Below are 26,745 nucleotides of genomic sequence, written 5' to 3' on the forward strand. Positions count from 1 at the left end.
TAAATTAGTCTAAGAGAATAATAATAAATTAATTAAATTTTTAAATATTTGTTGGAAAAATTCAATCTCTTTTACGATGAAGAGTATGATAGGGATAAGATTATTGGGCAACGAAATAGGGGCAGAAGAAAACTAAGTTTGATAACCCAAGTGGCTACAATAAAGCAAGATTAAAAGTTCATCAATACTACAAGAAGAATGGGAAAATAAACATAAAAGTGCTTAAAATGGGCTTTGATTTTGGAATGCGATCAAACGGATGGGCTGCTCCTGAAAGAGCCGAGAGCCTTGACGGCGCCGGCCCTCAAAATGAACTGGTGGTAGAAGGCTGCGATGGCGGCTCCCACGAATGGCCCAACCCAAAATATCCACTGCAAAACCCCCCACAACCCATTTCACACTTGGTTAGAATTTTAATGGAATAATATTTAGTGAATTTAAACAGATATGATATATAAGAGATTCTAACTTGATCATTCCACGGTTTTTCATGGTTCAAGATAACAGCCGGGCCGAAGCTTCTAGCCGGGTTGATGCCGGTGCCGGTGATGGGGATCGTGGCCAAGTGAACCATAAACACAGCAAACCCAATTGGGAGAGGAGCCAATACCTTTATATATATATAATTTGTAATTAAAAAAATAAAATAATTAGATTTTTATAATACTAAAAAAATAATTAAAATGATCTATGCATCAAAAATATTATTTGTAAATGAAAAACAGGGTAAGAAGGCCCATAGAATCTAATTACAAAACTCCAAAAGAATCAAAATTAGGTAAGAAAAAAACAAAATTCGAGAAGCAAAACTTAGACTAATAAAATAAATCATTTTCTTTAATAAAAAATTGCAAAAAGTAAAAAGACTAAAGAAAACGTGACATTAAAGAGTTAAAGGTAAGAACATAAAAGAAGAGGCCAAAGAGGTGATGGACAGGCAACGTGAAGCCTCAACCCATAATATAATAATAAAAAAAATATTATTTGAAAATTTAGATAAAAATTGGAATCTAAACTGACCCAAAATGCAAGAGAAAAAACAGGGAACGGGCTTAATGGTCACGCACACGTCCAAGATTAAACAGCTTTTTTCTTGGACGGAAAGGGTTGTGAGCTGTAAGGTTCAGGCTCACATTGAATGCCCCCTTTCTTAAAACGAGTGTTGCATGGGGAAAGAAAAAGCCACATCCTCAGAGAAAGCATTGGGCCATAATATATGGAGAAAAGCCACCATTTTTCTTAGGATACAAACAAAACTTTGAGCTTTAGGATCTGGGGAACTAAAACCCTTTTCCTTTATGTTCATTTTCAAAATTATTGTTTTGTTATTATTAGAACAAAAGGATAAATTTAAGAAGAGAAGAGAAGACGTACAGGGACATGGGAGTCTCTAGCGCTTCGCTTGGGATCAGTGGCGGAGAAGACGGTGTAGACCAAGATAAATGTACCGACGATTTCAGCCCCCAAGCCGGTGCCTTTAGAGTAGCCGAGGGCGAGCTGGTTCGCACCGCCGCCGTACTTGTGGTAGTAGGCCTTTTGGAACGCTTTCACTAGCCCCGTCCCGCATACGGCCCCTAAGCACTGAGCCACCATGTACGCCACTGCCCGCACCAACGACACCTTCCGAGCTAAGAATAGCCCGAATGTCACCGCCGGGTTGATGTGCCCACCTGTAGTTTATTTTAGCATAAAATTTATCCATTAATGAATATATATTAAATACATCAAATTATACCAGATTTAAAAAAATCCCAAATAAAAATAACATTATTAACTAATCTATATTATTTATTAAAATAAAAATAATTTCAAAACCACTATGGAAGTAGATAAATTCTAAAGGAAAATTTTCTTAAACAATAAATATATTTTATTTTATTTCATTATTTAGGCTAATAGTACTTCAAAAATTAAAAATTAAACGATTATTAAGAGAAAAATATATTATAACGCATTATATAACTTTTTCCTTAAATATGGTCCATGTAATGTGATCCTGTGGTCCTGATGTTTCCATTTAAAGTCGGTCACGTTATTAAACAGTTGATACACTGACCTGAAATGCCGGCGGTGCAGTAGACAAGGACGAAGATCATGCCGCCAAAGGCCCAAGCGATGCCGAGGATCCCAACGCCGTCGCAAGCGTCGGCGCCGGGTTTGTCAGTGTCGGTCTGGCTACTGTAGCCAATCACAGTCAAGATGGTGACATAGAGAAAGAGAAGAGTGGCGATGAACTCAGCAATGATGGCCCTGTAAAAAGACCACTTGCCGAGCTCCGCCGCGTCGAAGAGCGGAGCCGGTGGAGGGTCGTGGTAGTCCTTGCCTGAGAACCCTCTCGCCGCCGTCGCGTCGTCTTTCGCCATAATCTTAATAAAGAAATCAGAAAGAGAGAGAGAGATTGGGAAAGGGACTGAAGTCTGGGCGAGGAAAGGAGGAGAGGAGGTGGGGGATTTATATGGGGGGGGATGTATTGTCGTTTAAGTAATTTATTATTTTCTACGATTTTTTTTTTTTTTAATTATTCTTCTTCGTATCCCCATTATTATATTTGTTGTTTTCGTCTTTTTATTACATAATAAATTATAATTTTAGTATGAGAAATAGCTTCTTATATGATGTTGTCACGCAATGGTGTGTATACTAAATATTGGAAAGATTATTAAATATTGTTGCTAATTAATATATTTATATTTTATTTGGTTATTATTTTCTTAAAATCAATATTTAATTACCACATTAAATGGGAAGGGGGAAGAGAGTAGGGGCCGGGAGGGGGAGGGTATGGTGAGGAGTCAAAGAGAGGGCGTGGGGGAGCTGAGGGAGGGTTTCAGAGGGCAGAGGGTACGGAGGGCGTTCAGATAAGGACACCGTCCTCTCTTCCATGGGGTCATCGTTACATCCTTCGCTCAATACACACTCTTCCCTAGGCCAACCCCCTCCTCTTCTTTCCTGTCAAACATCAACGTCTTTCCGCCAATTACACGTTCTTAACGTGGACGGCTCCGATTTCTCCTACTTCTACACGTGGCGTTCTTTTCTCTCTCTGAACTATTGCTACCTACATTATTTATTTTACTATTTTACTAAATAAATTAAAAAAAATAGGTGAAAAATCTTCCAAGTACGTACCGGTATCACCTTCTTTTTACTCTCTCGAATAAAATTATTATTATTATTATTCTATTTTTACTAATTTCAAAAAAATAACATAAATAAATAAAAGTAAAAATATAGGAATTAATAATTTCAACCATATTAATTTTAACATAAATTCAAATTTGATTGATGCCAATTAATCATCAAATTTCATATTTTTTAAACTCTAAATACTTATAATAATTACCTCGATCTTCAACTAATTAGAAATCATCCACGGTTTGATACGATATCCAAAATGACTAAAGCATCGATAGAGCTCGAATAGATAGATATTCGGGATGTCTGAATGAAATGATCGAAACGTAGCTCTGTTCCCAACGAATGTATACAAGCAAGTCAAGATGTCTTATGTGTCCTAAGACATAGGACAACATCATGATGCATGGGTCGTGTTATTGGGAACTTAGATGACAATGAGATGCGACATTGTTAGGTTGCAACGATTGAACATTCATGCACGAACAACGTGTGGTTCATATCTTATCAACGTGGATAGCCGAACAAGTTTGGATTTTGCACAAGAGATGTTCAGTTAGCGAAAGTAAACCTTGTCGACGATTTGACAAAGTCACAAAACTATGTGGAAAATGAATATAGTGCTTGAATGTCCTTAAGGCTTGTCGTGAGCATAAGCATGTCATAGTTAAAACATACCATCCAAACTATGGTTGTTAATAAGTACTAAAATGAATGGTAGTTAGATATTTAACTACCACACTAATTATTTTCAATTAATATATATATATATATATATATATATATATATATATATAATTGAAGTTATTGAAAGAGGCAAAAGCCTGTAGTCTGGGCCGTACTGAATTATTTCCAGATAAGTGCAGAAATAATCACGTACAAATCGGACAATAGCAATATCTTTATGTCCGGACAGTAATATCCAAATTATTATTATTATTATTATTTTATTTAAATATCAGAATGAGATAACGATAATAATCTTGGAAATATATTGTTTATGTCTGGACAAATCGGAGCCAACTATTTTTTCTGTTCAGAAAAACGAATTTTCACGTGGATAATTAATGATCAATATTTTATTTTAAATAAATAATTGTTTTTAATTTATAAGCAATCTCAAGATTGGTAGACTGCCTTTATGTAAGGCATTCTTAATCCTTTTTTTCCCTTAAAAAATGAGACAACCTTATTAATTACAAAAAATATCTGCAATATATATTACATAGTTTTTTATATTTGGAATTTAAAGTATTTGATAAGAACATGGCTTGATTTCGTTCAAGGGAAAAAATGGAAGATTTAACGTATTTTCATTTGTTTTTTAAGAAATTTATTAATAGTCAATAGTTAATACTATTTATAATTATTTATTTGTATATTACTAAATCCAAATATATATATATATATATATATATTAAATGAAGGATGTCTACTTGTTTTATGATTTAATAATTAAAAAAAATCAAGTTTTAAATCTTCTACGTTGTGGGGACCACATAAATTACTGACAGCAATGAGCATGTACAGAAACTAAGAAAAAAAAAACAATGGTTACAACAAATTTCAACCGTTTTATTATTATTATTATTATTATTTGAATATGCAATCACCAAATACTTTGTAATTTGTATATAAAAATATATATTTTAATTATATTTTGTGATTGTGATGAAGAAGAGGAAATAATAATTATTAGAGTTGAAAAATGTATGAACAGCATCTCTATAATGATGTGCCAACCAAGAATTGGAAGGCAAGAAAACACAGCATTTGTCTTCTATTGTCAGTTAGACAGCTCTTTCAATTGGTGGATTGGAATAACCAGTTATTTTTACGCTTTTTTTTAATACCTAATTAACCTTGTTTTTTTTTTTTTTTTTTTAAATGTTGAATTTCAATGATAGAAAAAGATTTGAATCTTAATATATTTTTTTCCCATGATATATGTTGAATTACATTTAAATTCTCAATAATAATTTTTAGTAATGTTGATCTTATTCTTTGTATATTTATATTTAAATATATTTTTGTTAATATTTAAACGTGATTTGAATGAAAGGTCAGTTTATTTTTAATGTGTAGTTCAATAACTTGACGAGGCCAAATGTTCCTGGATGAATTTTCTTAGCCATTATAGAAAACTTTTTGTTTGAATATTAATTTCAAAACGGACAAAATCATTTAAGAGAAAAAAAAGAGCCTACTTGCCTGTGTTTTTCAATTTTTTTCTATGAAATTACTGAAGAAAATAATTGGTGAAATTATTGGAGGATTTTCGGAATCTTAAACAAAAACAAAATTTGAAAATAATAAATGGAAAAAACTAAAAACATGGTGAAATATTTTATTTGAAATATTTTTTCGTAGATGAATATTGAAATAGGTAAATTTAATATAATGTTTTGATTTGTCATTATAATATCAGAACGTTTAAAGACATAAACGAGTTGGTTCAAAAACACTCGACCATTGTCCACGATGATCCTTTCTCGACCATGTGAGAGTGAATGATATGCTAAGGCAGGCCTGCCTGCCTTGTTACAACTTTAAAATTTTGTATGCTTTGACACATTTTATAACTAAATAAAGAGTATTTTTTAAATATAAAGTAAAAAAAAAATCGATTTTATAATATTATAATTATTTAGTTATTCGATCATCAGAACGCCCAATTAGAATATGTGATATATTTTATAAGTTACATTACAAATATCAAGTTTGGGATGTGTAAAATGAACCGTTAACAAATTGTTTTTTAAAAATTAATTGACATAATAATTCAAATAGACACAAATTTCAAAATTCTAAGGATTAAATCTGATTTAACCTATATCATGTTATATTATTTATTATTTCATTTCTGATATAATTGTTATTTCAACGGTAAGGAAAGTGAGAGAACTAAAACGGCCAATGAAACATACCTGGGCCGCAAAACTTAGGTTCAAGAAGAAAGAAACCCTACATCTCTAATGTTTGCATCTCTGTACAACTAAAAACCAGCTAGCTAATATGATGATGGCTAAACGAGACTGTACATGATCTACATTTAAAATCAAAAACAAAAATCAGACAAAATATACACAAAAATCACCTAAATATAATGCATAAGGCAAAAAAAACGACGTGAGACCGAGCTACCAACCGTTTGTACAAGAGGCTTTTGTTGAAACTCAAGCAGCAAAAGCACTTTCCATAGCCTGCAAGATAGAGGCTGTATCGAATTTGAAGTTTCTGAGGCTTTTTCCAGGATCAGAATCAAATTTTGTTTGCTGGCCGTCGAACACAATCGAGCTGTTCTTCACCTTCCACATGGTGACTCCTGAATGAAAAGTAAAAAAGTTTATAATCACAAAATAGGGCGCTCACTGGGAAAGAATGCGAGAAAGTCGGTAAGGCAAGTGTATTGCAAATTATTGAAAACAGGTTTGGTTACACGGATTGAGTTGGCTATGGCGACATCGATGTTTAGTATCGGATACTTGTAAGTCACAAACGGATTACCTTTTACATGCATGTCGAAGTTAGGATTCACAGGCGGCTGATGCTTCAAGATCCATGATCTCAACGAGCTGCATTTTCAAAATTGTCGACTCCATTAAACATAAACTAATTTCAAAATTGCCTGCTGGGGGAATCAAGAAAACTACACAAGGATGCTCACTTCAAGAAAGGAGCGACCATGTAAAGCTTGAGGCCGGTGATTCCATGAGATATCACATCGTCACTTGCGGGTAGAAGGTCGTCAAGTCGATGCCATGCAATTTCCTGCTTACAAAATACATATCCATAAGAATGAGGTCCTATCAAGCAAAATAAGCACTTGGGCATGAGCTTAACTCTTAACGTGTCCATTATAACAACTGATTACTTAAACTCAGGCCTTGAAAGGCGTACCAATCACCACATTATCAATGATAAACATCGTAAATATAAACGATAAGGTCCAAATCGAGCGTTAAATATAAAAAGTGTAATCAAAATTCCAAATTAAAGAGTTTCAAATTTGAAGACGAAAGAAAAATGGAGAAGGAATACATACACTGATCTCTTTCTTCGTTAGAGGCGCAAAGGGGATATCAGTTTTCACCCCAGCTATAATGTAAAGCCGCACTCTCTGTTGTCCAAACATCACTTCAAGAAAATCATCTTCGATGAGGAACGGTGTCACGTCAAAACCAGTTTCCTCCAAAACCTACAATCTCAACGTAAAATATATTCCATAAATGATCCATTAAAGCCCTGAAACAATTAAACCTCTAGGATGCTCATTTTTGCTTGATAAAAATAATATAAGATGGCAAATAACCAGTTCTCAAGTCCATGAAGCTTAAATCGACCGTGCCATAGGGGGAGGTATAATCATTTAGGGTCCAGGAGCTGCTATTTCACCCTCCTTTCCTTGAACAGGAGAGAAATAGGAGAGTTTTTAAGAGGTGTGGTGAGTTCTTGGAGGAAGTTCGAGCCTTATTCCCTTTGAATTATTGTAACAAAGAATTTTAGTGTTTTTTTTTCTCTGTCTAATGGCAATCCTTTTTGACAGCTGTTTTGTACCTCTTGTTGAAACGCTGAGAAAAAATTATTTACTTGCTTGTCGAGCTAAGCATGTAACAAGCACACTGAGCAAGAGATCTTGACAGTTAAACAAAAAGTTTGTAAGGGTCAGTAGTGGGGATGTACTGAGCGACGGAAGCAAAGAAAGAATCAAGCTAGGTTACACTCCAAATTTACTAAAGCCCTCCTTAATTAAGGTCTTCTAACGCCAAGTCCGGAAACTCTTTCGTTTTTTCTTTTCTGGAAATATCCTTACGTATTCTTTCATTTTTCTCAATAAATGTTGCCATTTTCAAACACAAAAATACTAAATTATTGTCATCAAAGTTCAAAAATAAGAAAAGATTACTTCTCTAATGGCACAAGCATGATCTTCTTCATCCTTGCTCTTTTTTCCACGAGGAAAACTCCAGCTTGACCCTTTCCATCCCTTCACCAGTAAACACTGTTTGGTTGCAGAAACAAAAGGAAGCACAAAAATAGTATTACTATAACCGAATCAATCACAGTATTAACGGAAAAAATATGAAAAATAAAACCCTTTTTCAATCCAACACTTACCCTCTCAAAGGTTTCATCCAAAATAATTCCCCCAGTGACAGGAACTCGAAGCTTATAGGAAGTGAAGTCCTTAAATATGTCATCTATGTGGGGCACATATGGTTTCAAAACGTCGCAACTGTTAAATACTACAGAAAATTAAGGAAGACAACGATGTATACAGGAAAAACAGTAAAAGCATTTTGCGCTCTTTCTTTAAGATACTTTCAGCGTTAAAGCCGACAGAGATGCCATAAACTACGCTATGCTTAGGATACGCAACGAAGTGAACTCCTTCAAGTTGAAGGACTTCAGTGAAGGGTTATTCTCTACCGAGTTGTCCTCATAGAACCAATGTGCATATTCAACTAGAAACAGAATCCTCTCAAATGATTGTAGATCTTCCCTTGGCACATTTAAAACAAATCGGCTGCATAATCAACAAGAAAATGACAGATCTTAGAGCTAAACACTTGTTTATTCCAACCAATAATGTAGTTAAAAAAAAAAAAAACAATGAAGGTGTTGATAAGCACTTGTTTTAGGGTTTATGAAAATTAAGTTCATGAAAACTAGTTGTACCACGACGAACAACATTGGTTCAGTAGCCTCAAGCTCAAAAAACTACTTATATCTATGAATTTCTCTGTTTTGATAAATGTTAATCAAAACTAGACCTAAATTATTGGTTCGATTGTTTTAATGAACACAGGCCGCCAAAATAGGTTCGAGGACAATCACTTTTAGAGGAATTATTATCACTCGCTTTAGAACATGGCAACCAGTTGACGGATGAAAAATAATGACAATCAAAGTAAACTACCTCGCATTAATTTCAACTAAGAACCCTAAAATCTCCACATCTAACAAACCAATAACTCGCAGCAAAACCAGTAAATCAAATAGAGAGAAATACAACAAAGCGTGAGTACCTGCAAAGATCATCAAGGAGTTCTTGGGGTGGAAGACCGTTCTTCACCGACGCATTAGCGGGCTGATGGATACCGGCCATGGCTTCTTAGTTGATTTTGATTAGAATCTGCCGCTCACACTCTGCTCGTCTTTTACCTAAAGAACTGAGAGAACTGAGCCGACACGTCGTTAGTTTCTGCGTTGCCTTTCGACCTTTTGCGTAGTCGCCGACGAGTCGGATCGAATAATTGTTTGGCCCATTTTGTTGCCAGTGGGCCGGACGGAATATTGGTTTAGAAATTAAGCGAATAAATTACAGAATTACAATTTTGCCCTTTCCTTTTACACTTTACGATTAATAATAAGTTATTATATTTTTTTGGGAATATTTATCAATTTATACTCTTAATTTTTTTTATTTAATTAAATAAATTATTGAAAAAAAAAACATTTATTTTCCAAAAATAAATAAATAAATAAAATCACATTAGTTGGGCAGTGGGTAGGCAGGACTTAGATGCATGTGCTGTGCTGCAACTGTTGCGTGTGACTAAAGACTTTAGCCACCTGAGAAGACCCCTTTTCCATAAATCTAAATTTTATTTTAAAATATTTTTTGATGTTAATTTTATGTTTTTTTAAGTTATAATTAAATGTAAAGTAAGGTCTAATTTGTAATTATCTCTTATTTTCATTAATTAAATATATAGTTTTGTATATAATATGATGAATATTAAATTGATGTCACACCTTGTTTTAATTTTAATTTTTTTTCACTCAAATGACCAAATTAAAGCTTGAGAAATGAGGTGAGGTTGGTTGTGGTTGGACTTTTGGGTTAATGCCACCTAACTAATCATTTTTAACAATCTTTAATGTCTTTTTCTAATTGTAATTATCCAACAAATCTTACAATTTTGTCTTTTGTGTTTGAGGAAACATCTTTTCATTTTTTCATGTTATTAAAAAAAAAAAAAAAAAAAAGATCTCACCATCCTTTCAATTAAAGTAACGTCAATCATTGATTTTGTTCTTCCTACCTCTTTTAAATTTTGAATTTGAATTTCGTAATTAAGAAATTTCAAGTAAATTTAAATAAAAATAAAAAAATTCAAAAGCTTGAGATCACTACTAGCAGATATTGTCCACTTTAGATGGTTAGCATCATGGTCATGGTTTTAATATGGGTCGGTTAGTTTTCACACTCTTATAAAGAATACTTTGTTTCCTTCTCCAATCAACGTGGCGTTGGTATTTATGTCATAAAGATTCGTAATTAATTATTTAGTTTTTAAAAATATATATATATATATATATTTTTTTTTTGTAATTTAATTGTTATCCATTGTATGAAAATTCAAGGTTATTAATGTAATTTTGAACCGTATGTGGTTGACATACAATAGAATTTAGTTAAGTAATAACCTAAATAGTCTATAGTATATAGATAAGGTTGGGTGCCTTATCCTGGTAACACTATTAATACGGCTCACTTTATAATCGTTACAAATTATTTGATCCAAATTGTTCATGTGGAGACATGTAAGCGGGGGTATCCTATACATTGAGTTCGTATAAGACTGGACAATAAATATTTAATCTTTCTTTATAAATATGTTAATTGAGAAGATCAATATTTCACATGATGATCAGACACGACTTGATCTTAATCTTGAGTGAGTTACGAACTCCTGTCTGTGACGACTTGTCATTTCATTTACATAGGTGAGAATGACTCTTTTAGCTGATTCAATATGTCTACCATTTTGGGAACTTGACCAAATAGGGAGTTGGGAACATAATATCGAGATAGATGAGTTAGTATTGATTTCGGGACTTGAACAATGGGCCCAACCCTCTTATTGGTCCGAGAGGGACTTAGTTTCTTATTGAAACATAAACAAATTGTTCATGATTTTGAAGTTGAAATTAATATCTAATATATTAGATATATTAAATATAAATTGAAAAAATATATTATTTTGAAATCTCAAATTAATATTTAATATATTATATATATTAAATAAATAGATAAAAATATATTTAATTTGAAGGTTTAATTAATATTTAATATATTAAATATATATAATAAAAAATATATATATATATTAACTTAAAAGTTTAAATTAATATTTAATATATTAATTATATTAAAGGAAAAATATATTTATGGTATTTGATGAAATTAAATATTAAATAATTAATATCAAATTTTTGAGATAAAAGCATATTTAAAATTAATGAGATTCAAATTAATTAAATATATATTAGAATATCATATCTTATTTAAATATGATTTGTACGAGAGATAATATCTTAATATATTAAATATGCAAATATATTATTTGACAAATATTCTACAGAGTCTCTATAAATAGGACTTTCGGGTTGAGCTATATACATCAATCTCTCCCACTTTTTCTAGAGAATGAAATTACATCATACAATTCTTGAAACTCTCTTTCCAATCTCTTTAGGTTTTTCTTTGAAGAGGCCCCCACAAGCTTTGACCTTGTGTTCGAGTCATAGACACATAGTAAAAGATTTTGTGGAATGTTGAAGAACTTTTGCATAGATGAAATACTCCGAGAATATTGCAAGCTAGGATTTCTACAAAGGTAGAGTTCTTACTCTTCTATTTATTGTCTTTCTTTTAATTCATAATAAAACCAAAACGGTTCTCAATGCTTCGACTACGTGGATGAAGAGTTCATTCCCTTCACGTGGGGATCTCACAATCCACCTCTTTTGGAGGCCCAACGTTCTCGTTAGTACATCGTTCGGTGTCTAGCTCTAATACCATTTGAAACAACCCAAGTCTATCGTTAGTAGATATTATACGGTTTAGACCGTTGCACATTGCCGTCAGCCTACACTTTTAGTACAAATTATATAATACAAGTGGCAGACTTTCAAAGTAATAGTGATTATGAGTGTTGAATTTGGTAGAGTTGGTCGGATTAAGACAAGCTTCCAAATTGCTTAAAGCCGCCCCTCATTTGTATCATTGCAATTACTTAACTCAAACTTGACGCAAAGGCTACCAAATTAAATTCATCAATCCCCACCATAAATTATGGAGAGATTGAAGGAAAGTCCTTTTTTTTTTGTTTTAATTATTATTATTATTATTATTATTTCTCAATAACTTTTTAATTTTTTTGGTCAAGCATGCTGAAGAAGAAGAAAAAAAAAACCTTTTCTATCGAATTTGAATTCAAAATTGCTTTACGGGTCTCTTGAAAGCAATGAAAGTTAAAGAAGACCCGTTCGAACATTTTAAAATTCAAAGACTTATTAGAGCCCGACCCTATTGAATGCTTCTCGAATAGTGAACGTTAGGGCGGAAAAGAGGCAAAATGACCTGAAATTTCATTACTTAAAAAGCTCAGAAATCTGACTACAAATGAACTGCAAAAAGAATTACCAAGAAATTGGAAAAGAATGCAAAATAGAAAGAAGAGAGACAGCATAAGACAAACTAAACAAACACTACTAGACTGAAACCTAAACTTAAAAACTTTTGTTTCTCCTCTTTCTCTACTTTGTCATCTAATGAGTTCCTAAGCGTTCCCTCTGTACACAAAGACAACCAACCACCTAAAATAAACAAAAGTATCAACCCTAAACATGAAAGAACCACACAGCCCAGCAGCACTAGATCGTCGAATCCCCGGATTCGACGTTTCCTTCTTCTTCTCACATATAATCCATTGAAATTGCGCTATTCGTGTTCGGAATGAGCTCGGGTTGCATGCTTAGGGTGATTGCATTTGTACTCTCGTCAACCTTGTTTCTCATTTCGAGCACCTTCTTATGGGAATTCGAGTGCAGGGATGGGATGAAAGTTGGACTTGCTGCTGGTCGATATTCAGGGAAGAGTCTACCGGACTTATACCGAACACCGCAAGCGTTACAAAGAGTTTTTGGTCCCATTGGTCCTGCTCTCCATTGTGGTGTCTTGGTTATCTCACAATGCATACATTTTCTTACTGATGATGGCGAGCTTTGGTTCCCGGTCGCTGCGTCCAATGGAGCGAGCGAAAAGGACAATTTGATTTTCTTGTTTTTGGTATTCTGTATTCCCGATGCACCGCCGTGCTTCGGCATTTTGATCAAAGGCTGGGACTCGGCGAAGTTATCGGCATCAGACAGGGCTTTTGGGGCAAGCTGCAATGGTTGATCAGGAGTGGCTGTTTCAGTGACGGATGAGGCAGGGGAAATGAGCTGAATTGGGGGCCGGGGACTGAAGGTTGCAGGGCGAGGCCTCTTGCTACGAGCACGGCCACGCTGCTGACCCGGGGTGGCGACGGTCTGTTCGGGGCTGCTGCGAGACTGCAGGCTCTTGTCACTAGAGCAAGAGCTACTGCTTTCAAGCACAGAAACTGGGCTAGAGGTTTGGAATTGGTTATAAGTCAAGTCCTTGGGCTCTTCTTTATTCATTGTAAGGCTTCCCCCACGGAATGAATCCTCCACAAAATTTGATAGCCACTCCAGTTGAACAATATCTTCATACTGTAATTAAAACAAATAATTAATTGTAATAATATTTTATTATTTTTCGCCATTTAAAAATAATAATTTTTAGATAAATTATTTTTAATTATTTTATTATGGTAATGGGTAGAAATTGTGTTAATTTTATTAAAATATTCTCCATAACTTATCATTCCTAATATTATAAGGGACAGATCCCAAGAAGACTCTGTGAAATGACCAAAATACCCTCTACTGTGCTGGATTTGAAATTTGAAATAATAGAAAAATCAAATTTAAATGAATTTCAATGTGTATTGGCGCTACAATCGAACAAGAAAATTTAATATCAATTAATAATTTGACACGTCATTTAATGAATGTATTATTTTATTTTATAATAAAATTGCTAAAAAAAATTTCCTACAATCAAGGGTAAAATGACAAGGCACCACCATAACATGCCCCCCACGTGGCCTGCCAGGTGGACAGCCCAATCAATTAAAACATAATTTTGTCGATTTCTTACACTTAATTATATCCTATGACGACATCATCTAAAACAATGTCAAAATTAACCTAATTTAACCCGGTCTTCAAAAAAAAAAAAAAAAAAAAAAAAAAAAAAAAAAAAAAAAAAAAAAAAAAAAAAAAAAAAAAAAAAAAAAAGACGCCCCCTTGTCAATTTTATTTGAATTATTTTTGGAAAAAATGTTGCAATTATTCCAATTCATAACAGATTAAAAGAATGTTAATTCTTTTAATTAAAATTCTATACATAAAATATTGAATTTAAAATAATTTTTTATTGGGTCGACTCGGGGGCCGGTTCAAGAGAGGAATGATAAAAACACCCGCGGGTAAATAAAAATGAAACGCTAACCGGAACAGAGAGCTGGGCCGACAAATCGGCGTTGTCATTAGCGGAGAAGACCGAGACAGAACCAGGTAGTGACTCGGAGTGAGTCGGCCAAATGGTTGGGAATGAGTTAGCCGAGTCGCCACGATTCATCGGCGGCAAGCCAACGTCGACATCCTCCACCGGAAAATCAAGGAGGTCGTCGATATGGTCGAAGAAACTGCCGCAATCTATCTCGTCGACTAAGCTATTTCCGATCATTCTGCCGATTTTTCTGTCCTTACACAGAAAGAAACAAAGAAATGTAAGAAGCTGATGAAGGGCTGTGTATTAAACCAAACTCCAAATTCTTTAAAGAAAAGAATCGAGAACAAACCTTGAATTTTTGAAGCAAGAGAGAAGGGAAAATGGGCGAAATCTGAGGCTAAAGAACCTGCAAAAGAAACAAAGGGGTTGAAGAAGAGAGTTCTGTTTGGATTTATAATGGCGTTAGAAAGTATAAACAAAATTGGGGTTACTGTAATTACTTTTATCGGTTGAAAATTTGGGAAAACACCCAAAAAAAAAAAAAAAAAAACAAGAANAAAAAAAAAAAACACAAGAATTTAAAACTGCTGTTCTTCTGAATTTTCTCCACATTCCAAGCTATCTCAAGAAAACGCGTATTTTTCATTAAAGTTTGCTCATAAAGCCTTGAAAAAAGAGGCAAATTTCAATGCCGAGAAGCTCAAGAACTTAGAACGAGGTATTAAAAATGGAGGAAAACCCACCTGAAAACAGGGCTAACAGGTTGAGATGGAAGCCATTAGAGAGAGAGAGAGAGAGGAGAAATGGGGTTGAGTTTATGTATGGATGAAAGAGAAGCTAAAAAGGAAAGGGAAATGAAATGAAATGAAAGGGAAGAGATGTGGGTGTGACGGTAGGTGAGGCTCCTCCTTCATTGCTAGCTGTCCTTTCCCGTTTTATCCTTTAGCTCACACACCCTCCTCCTCCTCTTCTTCCTCCCCTTTCTCTTCTCTGTCTTGATGTTGAAGTCTTCACTTTCTCTCTCCTCTAATTACTCGTTGGGTCCCACTCCATTTCATCCCTACACCGCTATCATCAATTTGAACATAGTCCAGTTAAGTTAGCTGAGTTTTGAATACTTTTTAGAACATTCAAATTCATAAATGTGTATTAAGTTATATTTGTTTTCTACTAATTTGTTTTATAATAGTTCAAAATAAATAATTATCAAATGCGATTTTTAACTATTTTCTTACTGATGGGAAGAGAATAAAGGGTACTTCGAGCATAGATTCACCATTTTCAACTCGAAAAAATGCAAAGTCTAGAGATTCATTTATAAGGTATCATACTTTAAGAAACTTGTGTTAGAACAAGTTTAGAAAGTTTGAAATTTATAAAAGGCAAAGTATCCTACTTTTACTCTTTAAATTTTGTTCTTATTTTTTTATTTGGTATTTGAAGGTGACATGTTCGTTGTACTATATACAAGTTTAATTTTTAATCCGTCTTTAAATTTAGTTTCTAATTCAGGGTCGAATATAATTTAAAAAAAAAAACCCCAACTCATTTAACAAATACATATCAACAAACTCGAGGATTTAAAATACTAATCAAATAAAAATAAATTTTAAATTACAAAAAATAAAAAATATAGAATTTTGTTGCAAATAATTTTATTTAAAATACAATTAAAATTCGATAAAACATAATACTAAAAAAAAGTTAATTAATTAATTAATTAATTAACTCACTTTATAAATAATTATTGTTTTTTAATGTAAATCAGTTAAAATTTGAAATGTCGGTGCATGGTTGTTTCAATATTTTATTTTATTAATTTATAATCATGTGACATGTTTTTAATGGTTCGTACATCACATTACCTATAGTACGCTTAAAGCTAAGATTTCTTTTTTATTAGTTTAATTATTACTATTTTTCCAATTATTATTCCAGCCTATTATTATATAACTTTATATTTACTTTATACATAAAAATAAAATTAGACAAATAAACATTGAGTATATTTAGATAATTTTATTTGAAGGTATATTATTTATAATTATATTTACCTAGAATTGATTAAAAAAAAGTAATGCAATCAAAATACATTTTTAATATTAAAATCGACAGATTATTGGAAGTATAGTAGTCGTTGATTCGAATCTCTAATGTACTAGTAGTTGAATTAATTAACGTAAAAATATAAAATTTAAATTTCTAATTTAAAAAAATATTAAATAAGATAGTGTTTTCTTGTTGGCACTCAATCATCAAACGCTTTTTGGTTGATTTTGAAAACAAAGGAAAAGGGTTTTGTTTGTTTAGAAATGGGAAAAAAAGTTAATTTGGACAAATAAGAAAAATGAGTTTGATGAGATTTTTATTACCATATTAATAATTTTATTATTTTTTAATATAATTGGGGAAGGTTAATAAAATTGACAGCACAACCAAAAATTTATTTTATTTTATTTTATTTAAAAAAATTTATTTGGGCCTCTTGGAAATGATGGGCTTTTCTCTCTCTCTCTCTCATGACTTAATAAATACTTTTTTATTTTTTTATTTTTTTATTTTTTTATTTCATCAACCATCAATAATTATTCCTTCTATATCACTCTCTCTCTTACCCCATAAATTTTGTAACCTCTAAGAAACCTTTGTTTTAATTTCTTCACTTTCTTTTTCTCTCTCATACTTGACTTGGGATGCACTCTTTGAATCCATTCTTTATAAAAGAAATTGTTCTTTGAAATAATATCTCTGATTTTGGTGCTTAGGGTTCTTCAAACTTTCTTTCTTTTATTTTTTTAATTCTTTTTTGACGTTGTCGATACAATGTTGTTAGAATGCATACCACTTTTTCGAACAAATATTATGAAAAGTGAACGATTTCTTCAATATAATATATATTTTAAATCTATATCGTCACAGGATAATTTAATAAATAGTTAATTTACTCAATTTTAAGGTAGAGTCTTATTTATTTTGATCTATTTTTTTACTAAATTTTAATTTTTACTCAAATCATAATAGCTCGAGGGTTGAGAGTTATTTAAATTAGCATATAGAATTTTGAAATGCTAGCACCAACTTTGATTCAAGCTTTTTTTTTTTTTTAAGCATAAAAAAACTAATTATAAATCATTTAATTTATAGACATATACACTTGGAACTAGAGTCTTTAGTGTCATCAAAGGGGTAGAATTGTAATTAATGCAACTAAATGATAAAATGAAAACAAAATTCAAAAGTTAAGGGCAAAACATTCCAAAACCGAGTGACAAAAAAAAAAAAAACTCGAAACTCTAAGATAAAATGTAACATTTTGAAACATAGGATCTAAAAAAATATTTTTTCCAGTGCTTTAACCAATCGAGATATGTTTTAATCGTTATATATATATATATGTGTATCGAGCATGTGGGTCCTATATCGCTATACATTTATGATTTATAATTAATATATAATATAAAGAAAGAAATTAAGAGATTTTCGTTGAGCAAAAAACAATGAACGATACCAATCACTTTGATTTTCCTCTCATTGTCAGGAAATCGGACTACAATATGTTCATAAATGTAACAACAATTAAATTGCATCATATATATTTTCTAAGTGTCGGCAGCAAAATACAGCCACAAGCACATGCTTTTGTGCCCTCCCTATTCTTATATTCCATATTAATTATTAGGCCATATATAGCCTTGATTTAGGGCAAATCCCCTTAATTAATTTTTCAAAACTCGACTATTAAATAACGAAAAATCGAATAGTAAGGGATGTTTCGTTCTTATGATTTCTTAATAAGAATGACAAGATTTTTTTGTCGTGTTAAAAGAGGATTTTTTTTTTTTTTTTTTTTTATATCAATAGTTTCTCTTTAACAAATTATATTTATATTATAATATTTTTTAAAATAAAAAAAGAAAAATAAAGTTTAAAATCAAAGGAGTAAAGGATACTTTAGTCATTTTAGTATTTGTATTTTTTAAAAAATTTAAAACTTATATTTTCATAATTTAGAGTCTAAAATAAATATTTTAAAATATAAAAACTAATCGATAAAAAAAATATGATTAAAAATTGTATTTAAGTGGATCTTGCATGTGGTTGAGGTGTCACTTGAAATTTTAGTAATTTTTGGGCGAGTAGGAACGTGTAATCACGCGCCGATTGTCGGCTTGAATTCCTCCGATGGCGCCGTGGTGGTCACGCACATGAGCACGTGAGTTCCATGAGAGAGAAATGAAACGACGATGTATTATTAATATTATTTATTTATTTTAGTTCAATTGACTACGTAACTCTTGTTTTGTACAAAAATTACAAAATTATCCGTTACAATAATCGTGGGGGTATTAACGTAACTCCGCGACAATAGTACTCACTTACGTGGCAATTTACAGCAAAGTACTTGTGAGTGATCACGTGGCAAGTCGTGCAGGCATGTAAGAAGCCACGTCTGTTCCAAATGGGACCCACCTCCCACGTTCCTTTTCCTTCTGATCCGCTGGAACCGCAGTTTGATCAGCTTGATTGGCCGATTGACTGAGCTCATCGAGGAGCCCGCGCACAGAATCAGCGCCATCCCTTCAGCTCCCCGACGCTGGGTTTTTATCCCCTGCAGCAGATTAAATTTGAGCTACTCCTACTCTGTTTAATTTTCTTTTTTTCAGATTAATATAATTTTAGGTAATATTAAGTTGATTTTAAATTAAATCAAGTGAAAATAGTTTCAAATTATTAATAAAAATCGATATTTAATTTAGTGTTTTAATTTTATCACTTTTATAGGTCAAAATCAAAACTTTCTAAAATATGATAATTTTTTAACTCGATATTTATTTAATTTTTAACATATATTATAATTATTTCAAACCATAATTAAACTAAAAAAATACATAAATATGATGAATAAATTCATACCGCCTTTAATTTCAAGATTTAGATCTATTTCAATTATTTACTAATCTCGATTTTAATTTGAATGGTTCTAATAGGATATTTTAATACTCAAATTGTTTCTAAAATGAAGACCAATAAGTGATAGCCACATGTTAAGAGCTGGACAAACACGATGCTTGATCCATGATCAGAAGGACCAAAATAGTTGTGGTCAATTACCGTACAATCGTTCTATTAAAGAACAAATGCAAGTACGTAATTACAAATTTTAGATATTTAAATATATAAAAGAGTTTTCTAATGCATTTACCTTTATGTTTTTGTATTTTTTTAAAACATTATTACGATTTCCAATTAAAAATGTGAATTTAATTTGAATAATTTGTATTTTTAAAGATAAAAAAAAAATTAAATTACAATAGTCTTATATAGATTTTTCATAAAAATTCAGATTTTAATGAGTAGAGACATTTACGAAATTTGACAAGGACATGAAGTGTTCTCGGTTCCCATTTCTTTGTCTTGTTATAATGCCACTTCCACGATATTTATCATTTTAGTTTTACGAGGATCACAGTAGAAATTCGTTCCGCCTTAGAGGGAAGCACCCGCGCGAGCAGTGGTGGACGAAGCGGAAACAAGAATGTCGGCAGAGTAAACAAAGACTCCTTATTAATTCGACAGATTGAACTCAAACACTGGGTAAATAGGCTGAGGATTGAATTGCCTCTCCCTTCACTGTCACATTACAAGAAATTTGTAGGAATCGAGTTTCTATGAATAACTGTCTTTTATATATATATATTTTTTTTTAAAAAATATAATAATAGCTAATTTTTTTAAAAAAATAATAAAAAGTGATGAGAGCCCAGATGGATAGAAATAGGGACGATAAATATAATTTCATTCTTATAAGTCTAGTTTACATTTTAAAAAAAAATTATAAAATATAATTGATTTATTTATTTTCTTAAAATAGGATTCTTAAATAAAAAGCAATAATTATTTAGAAAGACATACTTTATTTCTCTAAAGAAAATATCTTTCTCAATCAAGGAATCTCGTACATTTTATATGTAACATTTCATCTTTTTAGCTTTTAAATGTCCCTTCAACACATTAACTTCGCTAATTAATCACATATTTCATTATATAACCTTTTATTTTCTTCAAATAATTAATTTTTTTTTTCATATATACTTTTATTTTGAACGGACAAAAATTAATGTGAACCCTACAATTCAATTAAAGCCAAATTTAGGCTTAGATCTTCCAAGGACACGAATCATAATCGCCGATACATTTTTTTCTGTTGATGATTCTCACATAAAAAAAAGTCTCGGGATTTTTAATTTATGTCTATAAGATTTGTAATTTTTAAAAAGTAGTTTATAACTCTCTAGACCGAGTCTATTTAATAAATGAATTTTAATTTTTTTTAATATTATATCTAATGAATCTACATATTAAAAATTAGTATAAAGAAATTTTTTAATTTTAGATTCAAAATAGATATAAAAATTAAAATGGAATATTTATTAAATACTGGCTAAATAAATAAAGTATTTATGGACATAAATATCTCACACATATTAAATGTTTGCAAATCTAAATTATATGAATATATATTTGTTATTTGTCACGCCATTTAGTTTAATAATTTTTTGTTGTTAGACATTTGAAAAGGGGATTGATTCTTATAAGATCCCAATAAATAATTTTCCAAATAATGTCATTTTAAAAATCTTTTTCCCATAAAAGATTTTAAAATTTACAAAAGAAAACGGGAAACAGGTTGTGAAAGAAACAGATCGAACTGTCGGTACCGACAGCCGATACAACGTTAAGACCACCGACGAATTTACCGGGTATACAAGGTAACACAAGAAAGTTGACCGGTTTGGGTACCTGTTACAGCCGGTTACCATCTTTGGACAAAAAGTTCATGCGTGAGAGTCACAAACGCCGTCGGTGGATTACAACATGGGACTCCACATCCCCACAACTGCTTTGCCGTCACATTCCATTATTGTTTTTTTTTTTTTTTTTATAATTAAAAAATCCAATTTTCAAAAAAAGAAATTGTCAATTTCACATTTACTTTTTTGTCCATTGCCCAATTCAAATACGCAAATTGGAGGAGTTTTCCTTTGAAAAAAAAAAGGGATATATATATATATATATATATATATATATATATATATTTGGGTGTATTTGCCAATTATCACTTTTTTTTATTACAAATATTTAATTTTTAAGATAAAAAAGGATTTTTTTTTTTATTCCGTGTTAGTCAAAGATTTAATAAATGGTAACGGTTGGAAAATGATGTTATTATGTGTTAGTCAGTCAAATTTATAGAGAATTACAACATTACGTAATGATTAGAACTTCAAAGTTAAGATATTTTGATGTTAATTAATTTAAACATAAACCGAGTGGTCCAAACAAAATATATATGAACAAGTAAATGGTTGAAAATTTGGTTTAGGAAAATGAAGCCAAAATTTTGTAATGCCAATTGGGGAAGGTGAAAGTAGGAAGTGATAATTGGAAGTGGTATTGTTATTTGGAGTCAAAAGTCAACTAAATTGGAGGTTGCCACGTGGATGAGATGTATTGGAGGTGGAGTTATTGAGGAGAATAATATATGTATTAACAAAAATATTGTGACATTGAGGTAGACTACCATAATATCTGCCGATAACTAGGCCTTGAAACAACAAAAATTTTCAACTTATTATTATTGTTATTAGACTCGATTTTATTTTTTATTTTTTTCAATTTAAAATGGCTAAAATTGTATAGGCTCCAAAAAAAAAAAAAAAATTAAAATCAAATTAATTTGGTAATTTTAATTATTTTATTTTTGATAATTTTAATATCAAATTATTTACACCGATTGAAACAATAACACGAAGCAATGAATTCTTTGATGAGTGTAACGTAGCAATCAAAAGATTTGGATTTTATAAGCGTAGGTGAGAATCAAGTTTGGAACCTCTGCAATAAGTAATATAAGTTGATTACATTACGACCCAATAACTTAAATCTGTGGTTTTAATTGAGAAAACATATGGGTAGGTAAAAGGGAAGGAGCAGACCCAAATTAAAACTTGAAATTGAAGTAGTTGACATAATATGTTTATATTTAATGAAATGAATAAGGTTTCATTCACTTTAAAGCCTCTAATTTGGTTGTATGGTGCTTCAATTCTCCTACCTCAAAATCATTAAATATAATATATAATAATTTAACACATTTCAATATCATTTGAATATGGGCCGGGTCGGGTACCAATTTTGGGCTAAATGGGCTTCTAAATATGAAGCCCAACAACCTTTGCAGGAAATTTGATTTGAAGATAAAAGAGAGTGTTAATAAAAAATGTGGGACCCACTTCGTTTTCATTGCTCTCGATTAACTCCATTTTGATCGGGCTTTCTAATCCTTAGATTATTTGGGCCTGTTGGGCCTGTTGGGCTTGGCCATGAAACCACCCGTAACAAAGTTCATAATTTTCAATTTTAGATTTAATATATTGAAAATTTTAAACATTTTTTGTTATTTTATATCACAATTCATCTATTTAATTTTTTTTTTTTTTTTTTTTTTTAGGAAAATGTGTCATTAACCATTATTTTAAAATGTTTAAAAGTTTAAAAATAAATTAGACGAAAGTTTAAATACCTACTCGGATATAAAATTAAAAGTTTAAAAAACGTGAAATTTCGTTTTAATATTAAATATATTTTAGCAATATTAAATACCATGTTAGATGAACACGACTCTCCACCATGGTATGATATTTGCTCTCATGACTTCTCTTTGGGCTTCCGAGAAGAAGGTCTCATACGAATGAAGAGAGTATTGATTAATTATAAACTTATGACCATTTCCTAAATTAGGGGATATGGGACTTTCATCATCCAACGGCTCTCCTTAATCGAGATTCGACTCCTTTAGAGTTTTGGCGGTTTGAATCTTTTTTCATTTAAAGTTATTTGTTCGATATTTGAGGGTTTACCAATGTACCTGTGATATCATGCGAGTATAATTCAATTAAAAAAAAAACATATTCATTGAAAACAACAAAATTTGTCACCTTTTTATGGAAATGGGGTCCAATGTTATGATCTCCATGCATACAAAAGTGGGCGTAGACTAATATGCCAATTTCATATTTGATATTGATATTAATTCTCGAAACGTATTATTACGTTGAACGTTGTAAGTAAGTGTGTAAGTGCTCCCCAAATCCCAACGTGAAATGAAAAACAAATAACTGCAAATTGCCAAACACTGCCTTTTTCGTGTAACTGCAGCAACTGAATTTTCTCCTAGGTTCCTCCTTTGGACTCGGGACCATCGCTCTTCTTCACCCACAGCCTCAAAACATCCAATCCATTTCAAAAATTACAACAACTCTTCCTTCATTTCTTTCCATTTCATCCTCTAATCGTCGCTGTGAATCTCTATGCCTATGACATTGGAGAGTCGAGCTTGAGAAGATACTCTTCTTCCATGGCATCTCTGAAGCTTGGATCTAAATCGGAAGTGTTTCACCGCGATGGCGATTCCTGGTCTGTTTCTTCTTCGTTTACGAATTCTTTTTTCATTCTTATGGATAATAATTACTGTTCGTTGTTCTTTTCTCTGTTTCGATCGAAATGAGTGTTGCTGGTTTTCGTTCGTGGATTTAGTTGATTTCATCTGAAATTCTTGATATAATCTTATTGTTCTAGAGTCGATGATATGTGTTCTTAATAAGTTCTCATTATTTAGACATTTTGATTCTCGTTGTAAATGAACTCCCTCTGATTTAGGGTTTGTTCATCTGGACTTGCAAGTGATATCATTGTTGAAGTTGGAAACTCCTCATTTCATCTACATAAGGTGAGAAATTTGATATTATAATCTTCACCTTCATCGGTTTATCTGACTACGAAAGCTTACTAGGTTTCGATTTTGTATGAACGCTTACTAGTTTTTTAGGACATTTGAGGTTATTGAAAATTTAAGGTATAGATTCCTACTACTTGTATTTGCTTCAGTTTCCTCTGCTCTCCAGAAGTGGAGTATTAGAACAACTTATTGGGGAATTTTGTGGAGAGGATGATAGAAAATGTGTTATGAAACTTCATGACATTCCTGGTGGAGCCAAAGCCTTCTTACTTGTAGCTAAGTTTTGTTATGGTGTTAAACTTGAGCTCACTGCACTCAATGTAGTCGAGCTGAGGTGCGCAGCGGAGTATCTTCGAATGACCGAGGATTTTGGAAATGGAAATCTTATAATGCAATGCGAGAATTTCTTGAATGAAGTCTTTGGAAACTGGACAGATTCGATTAAAGCTCTTGAAACATGTGAAGGGATTTTGTGTTATGCTGAGGAGCTTCATATTGTGTCAAGATGTATAAATTCTTTGGCAATGAAAGCTTGTTCTGATCCAAGTTTGTTTAGCTGGCCTGTTTCGGGACCTGAATCGATGCAAAGCTCTGAAGGTACAGAGTTTTGGAACGGAATTCATGTATCGTCGAGATCACGGAAAGTTCAGGAAGATTGGTGGTTTGAAGATGTGTCGTTCCTTAGATTGCCTCTTTATAAAAGACTGATTTTGGAAGTTGGATCAAGAGGCATGAAGGCTGATATCATTGCTGGCTCTCTCATTCATTATGCTAGAAGGCACCTTCCCTTGTTGGGAAGGCAAGCAAGCAACGATGATCGAACGTTTAGCGCACTGGTATTGAATGTTTCGGCTTCGTCGGAAGTCGATCAAAGGGGACTTCTTGAAGAGATAGTCGAATTACTTCCCCATCAAAAGGGTGTGACACCAACAAAGTTCCTGATTAGGCTTCTGAGAACCTCCACGATTTTACATGCTAGCTTCTTGTGTCAGGAGAATCTCGAAAAACGCATTGGGGCACAGTTAGAACAAGCAGCTATTGAAGATCTTCTGATACCAAACATGGGGTACTCGGTCGAGACGTTGTATGATATCGACTGTATTCAGCGAATTCTTGATCACTTTATGCTAGTTGATCGAAATGGAAACGATTGCATTTTGACTAGAGTTGAGGATGGGCAATTGATGGGGTCCAATTCAGTTGCTCCATTAACAATGGTGGCTAATCTCATTGATGGATATCTTGCTGAAGTTGCACCAGATGTTAATCTCAAGTTACCGAAGTTTCAGTCACTAGCTGCAGCTATTCCTGATTTCGCTAGGCCACTCGACGATGGGATTTACCGCGCTATCGATATTTACCTCAAGGTATCTTGTACAAGAAAGATTCAAGTTTAAGAGCTTTAGTAAGATGTTCTATAAGATTTGCTTCTGGTTTGCTTTTGACTTCTAATGTTGCTTTGTTTGTTTGTACATTGTGTCAGGCTCATCACTGGCTAACAGACTCTGAAAGAGAACAAATCTGTAGGCTTATGAACTGCCAGAAGCTTTCATTGGAAGCCAGCACCCATGCAGCCCAAAACGAAAGACTACCGCTTCGTGTCGTCGTCCAAGTACTTTTCTTCGAACAACTTCGACTCCGAACGTCGGTAGCCAGTTGGTTATTTCTCTCGGACAATATTGAGAATTCACATAACATCAGTGGGAACATGGCTGCACTTGGTGGTACAAACAATGCAGCACCATATGACAATGCCTGCACGACTGAGAACCGCGCTTTTGGTATTGACAACAACATGAAAGAGCGGGTGTCGGAGCTGGAGAAAGAGTGCTTGAGCATGAAGGAGGAGCTGGACAAGCTGGTGAAGACAAAGGGTGGATGGAACATGATCTTGAAGAAGTTGGGTTTAAGAATAAAGTTCAAAAATTCTGAACAGAAACCATCCAAGCTCCTCATAAACTCGAAACCAGATCGCGAAATGTCGTCGACGTCTCCGCTTATGAACGAACAACAAAGAACATCATGACGAGTTGATATAGCTTTGTGTTGTGTGTGTTTATGGTTGTAATGCTGTATTTGATAGCGAAATCTAAACTCTAATTCACTAACCTTTATTCTTGAAGATCACAAAATGTTTCGAAAAGCCCTCCCACATTCATGGAGACTCTATTGAGATTTTTGGGAAAAAAATTGTAATTCCCATCTTATTCCATCATAGATTCATCATTTTCCAATTAATTTATAGCAAATTAATAGATGAAAAGTTAATAGTAAAGAACCATTTCAGTTATTTATTTATTTATTTATTATTTACTTTATTTACAAATGATCATGAAATTTATTAAATAAATGTGTTTTTATGGGTCTAATTAAAATGTATTTTTTATAGGTCTAATTAAAATGTATTTTTGTGGATTTAATTAAAATATTATATTGTTTT

General features: G+C 32.3%; 4 protein-coding genes across 4 annotated transcripts; 1 reads left to right on the forward strand and 3 right to left on the reverse strand.

The window, feature by feature from the left end:
- Positions 1–116: 116 nt before the first annotated feature.
- Positions 117–2,437, reverse strand: LOC111477824 (probable aquaporin PIP2-1). The gene is made up of 4 exons (XM_023121742.1): positions 2,057–2,437; positions 1,375–1,670; positions 470–610; positions 117–371 (listed from the first exon to the last, which is right to left on the reverse strand). Exons 1-4 carry the CDS (start codon positions 2,361–2,363, stop codon positions 252–254), a joined length of 864 nt encoding a protein of 287 aa, XP_022977510.1. The 5' UTR covers positions 2,364–2,437; the 3' UTR covers positions 117–251.
- Positions 2,438–5,975: 3,538 nt separating this feature from the next.
- LOC111477819 (mRNA-decapping enzyme subunit 2-like) lies at positions 5,976–9,363 on the reverse strand. Its single transcript, XM_023121728.1, has 9 exons — positions 9,165–9,363; positions 8,511–8,662; positions 8,254–8,381; positions 8,042–8,137; positions 7,181–7,333; positions 6,803–6,906; positions 6,643–6,710; positions 6,284–6,460; positions 5,976–6,181 (listed from the first exon to the last, which is right to left on the reverse strand). Exons 1-8 carry the CDS (start codon positions 9,242–9,244, stop codon positions 6,312–6,314), a joined length of 930 nt encoding a protein of 309 aa, XP_022977496.1. The 5' UTR covers positions 9,245–9,363; the 3' UTR covers positions 5,976–6,181; positions 6,284–6,311.
- A 3,132-nt stretch (positions 9,364–12,495) lies between these two features.
- On the reverse strand, positions 12,496–15,444 carry LOC111477810 (GATA transcription factor 8-like). The gene is made up of 4 exons (XM_023121714.1): positions 15,250–15,444; positions 14,856–14,912; positions 14,504–14,753; positions 12,496–13,659 (listed from the first exon to the last, which is right to left on the reverse strand). The coding sequence occupies exons 3-4, from the start codon at positions 14,738–14,740 to the stop codon at positions 12,844–12,846; spliced, it is 1,053 nt and encodes a 350-aa protein (XP_022977482.1). The 5' UTR covers positions 14,741–14,753; positions 14,856–14,912; positions 15,250–15,444; the 3' UTR covers positions 12,496–12,843.
- A 9,015-nt stretch (positions 15,445–24,459) lies between these two features.
- On the forward strand, positions 24,460–26,488 carry LOC111477802 (BTB/POZ domain-containing protein At5g03250-like). The gene is made up of 2 exons (XM_023121702.1): positions 24,460–25,672; positions 25,789–26,488. The coding sequence occupies exons 1-2, from the start codon at positions 24,533–24,535 to the stop codon at positions 26,329–26,331; spliced, it is 1,683 nt and encodes a 560-aa protein (XP_022977470.1). The 5' UTR covers positions 24,460–24,532; the 3' UTR covers positions 26,332–26,488.
- The last annotated feature ends 257 nt before the right edge of the window (positions 26,489–26,745 follow it).

The sequence above is a fragment of the Cucurbita maxima genome, unplaced genomic scaffold (genome assembly GCF_002738345.1).
Source record: "Cucurbita maxima cultivar Rimu unplaced genomic scaffold, Cmax_1.0 Cma_Scf00001, whole genome shotgun sequence".
Taxonomy (NCBI): Eukaryota; Viridiplantae; Streptophyta; class Magnoliopsida; order Cucurbitales; family Cucurbitaceae; genus Cucurbita; species Cucurbita maxima.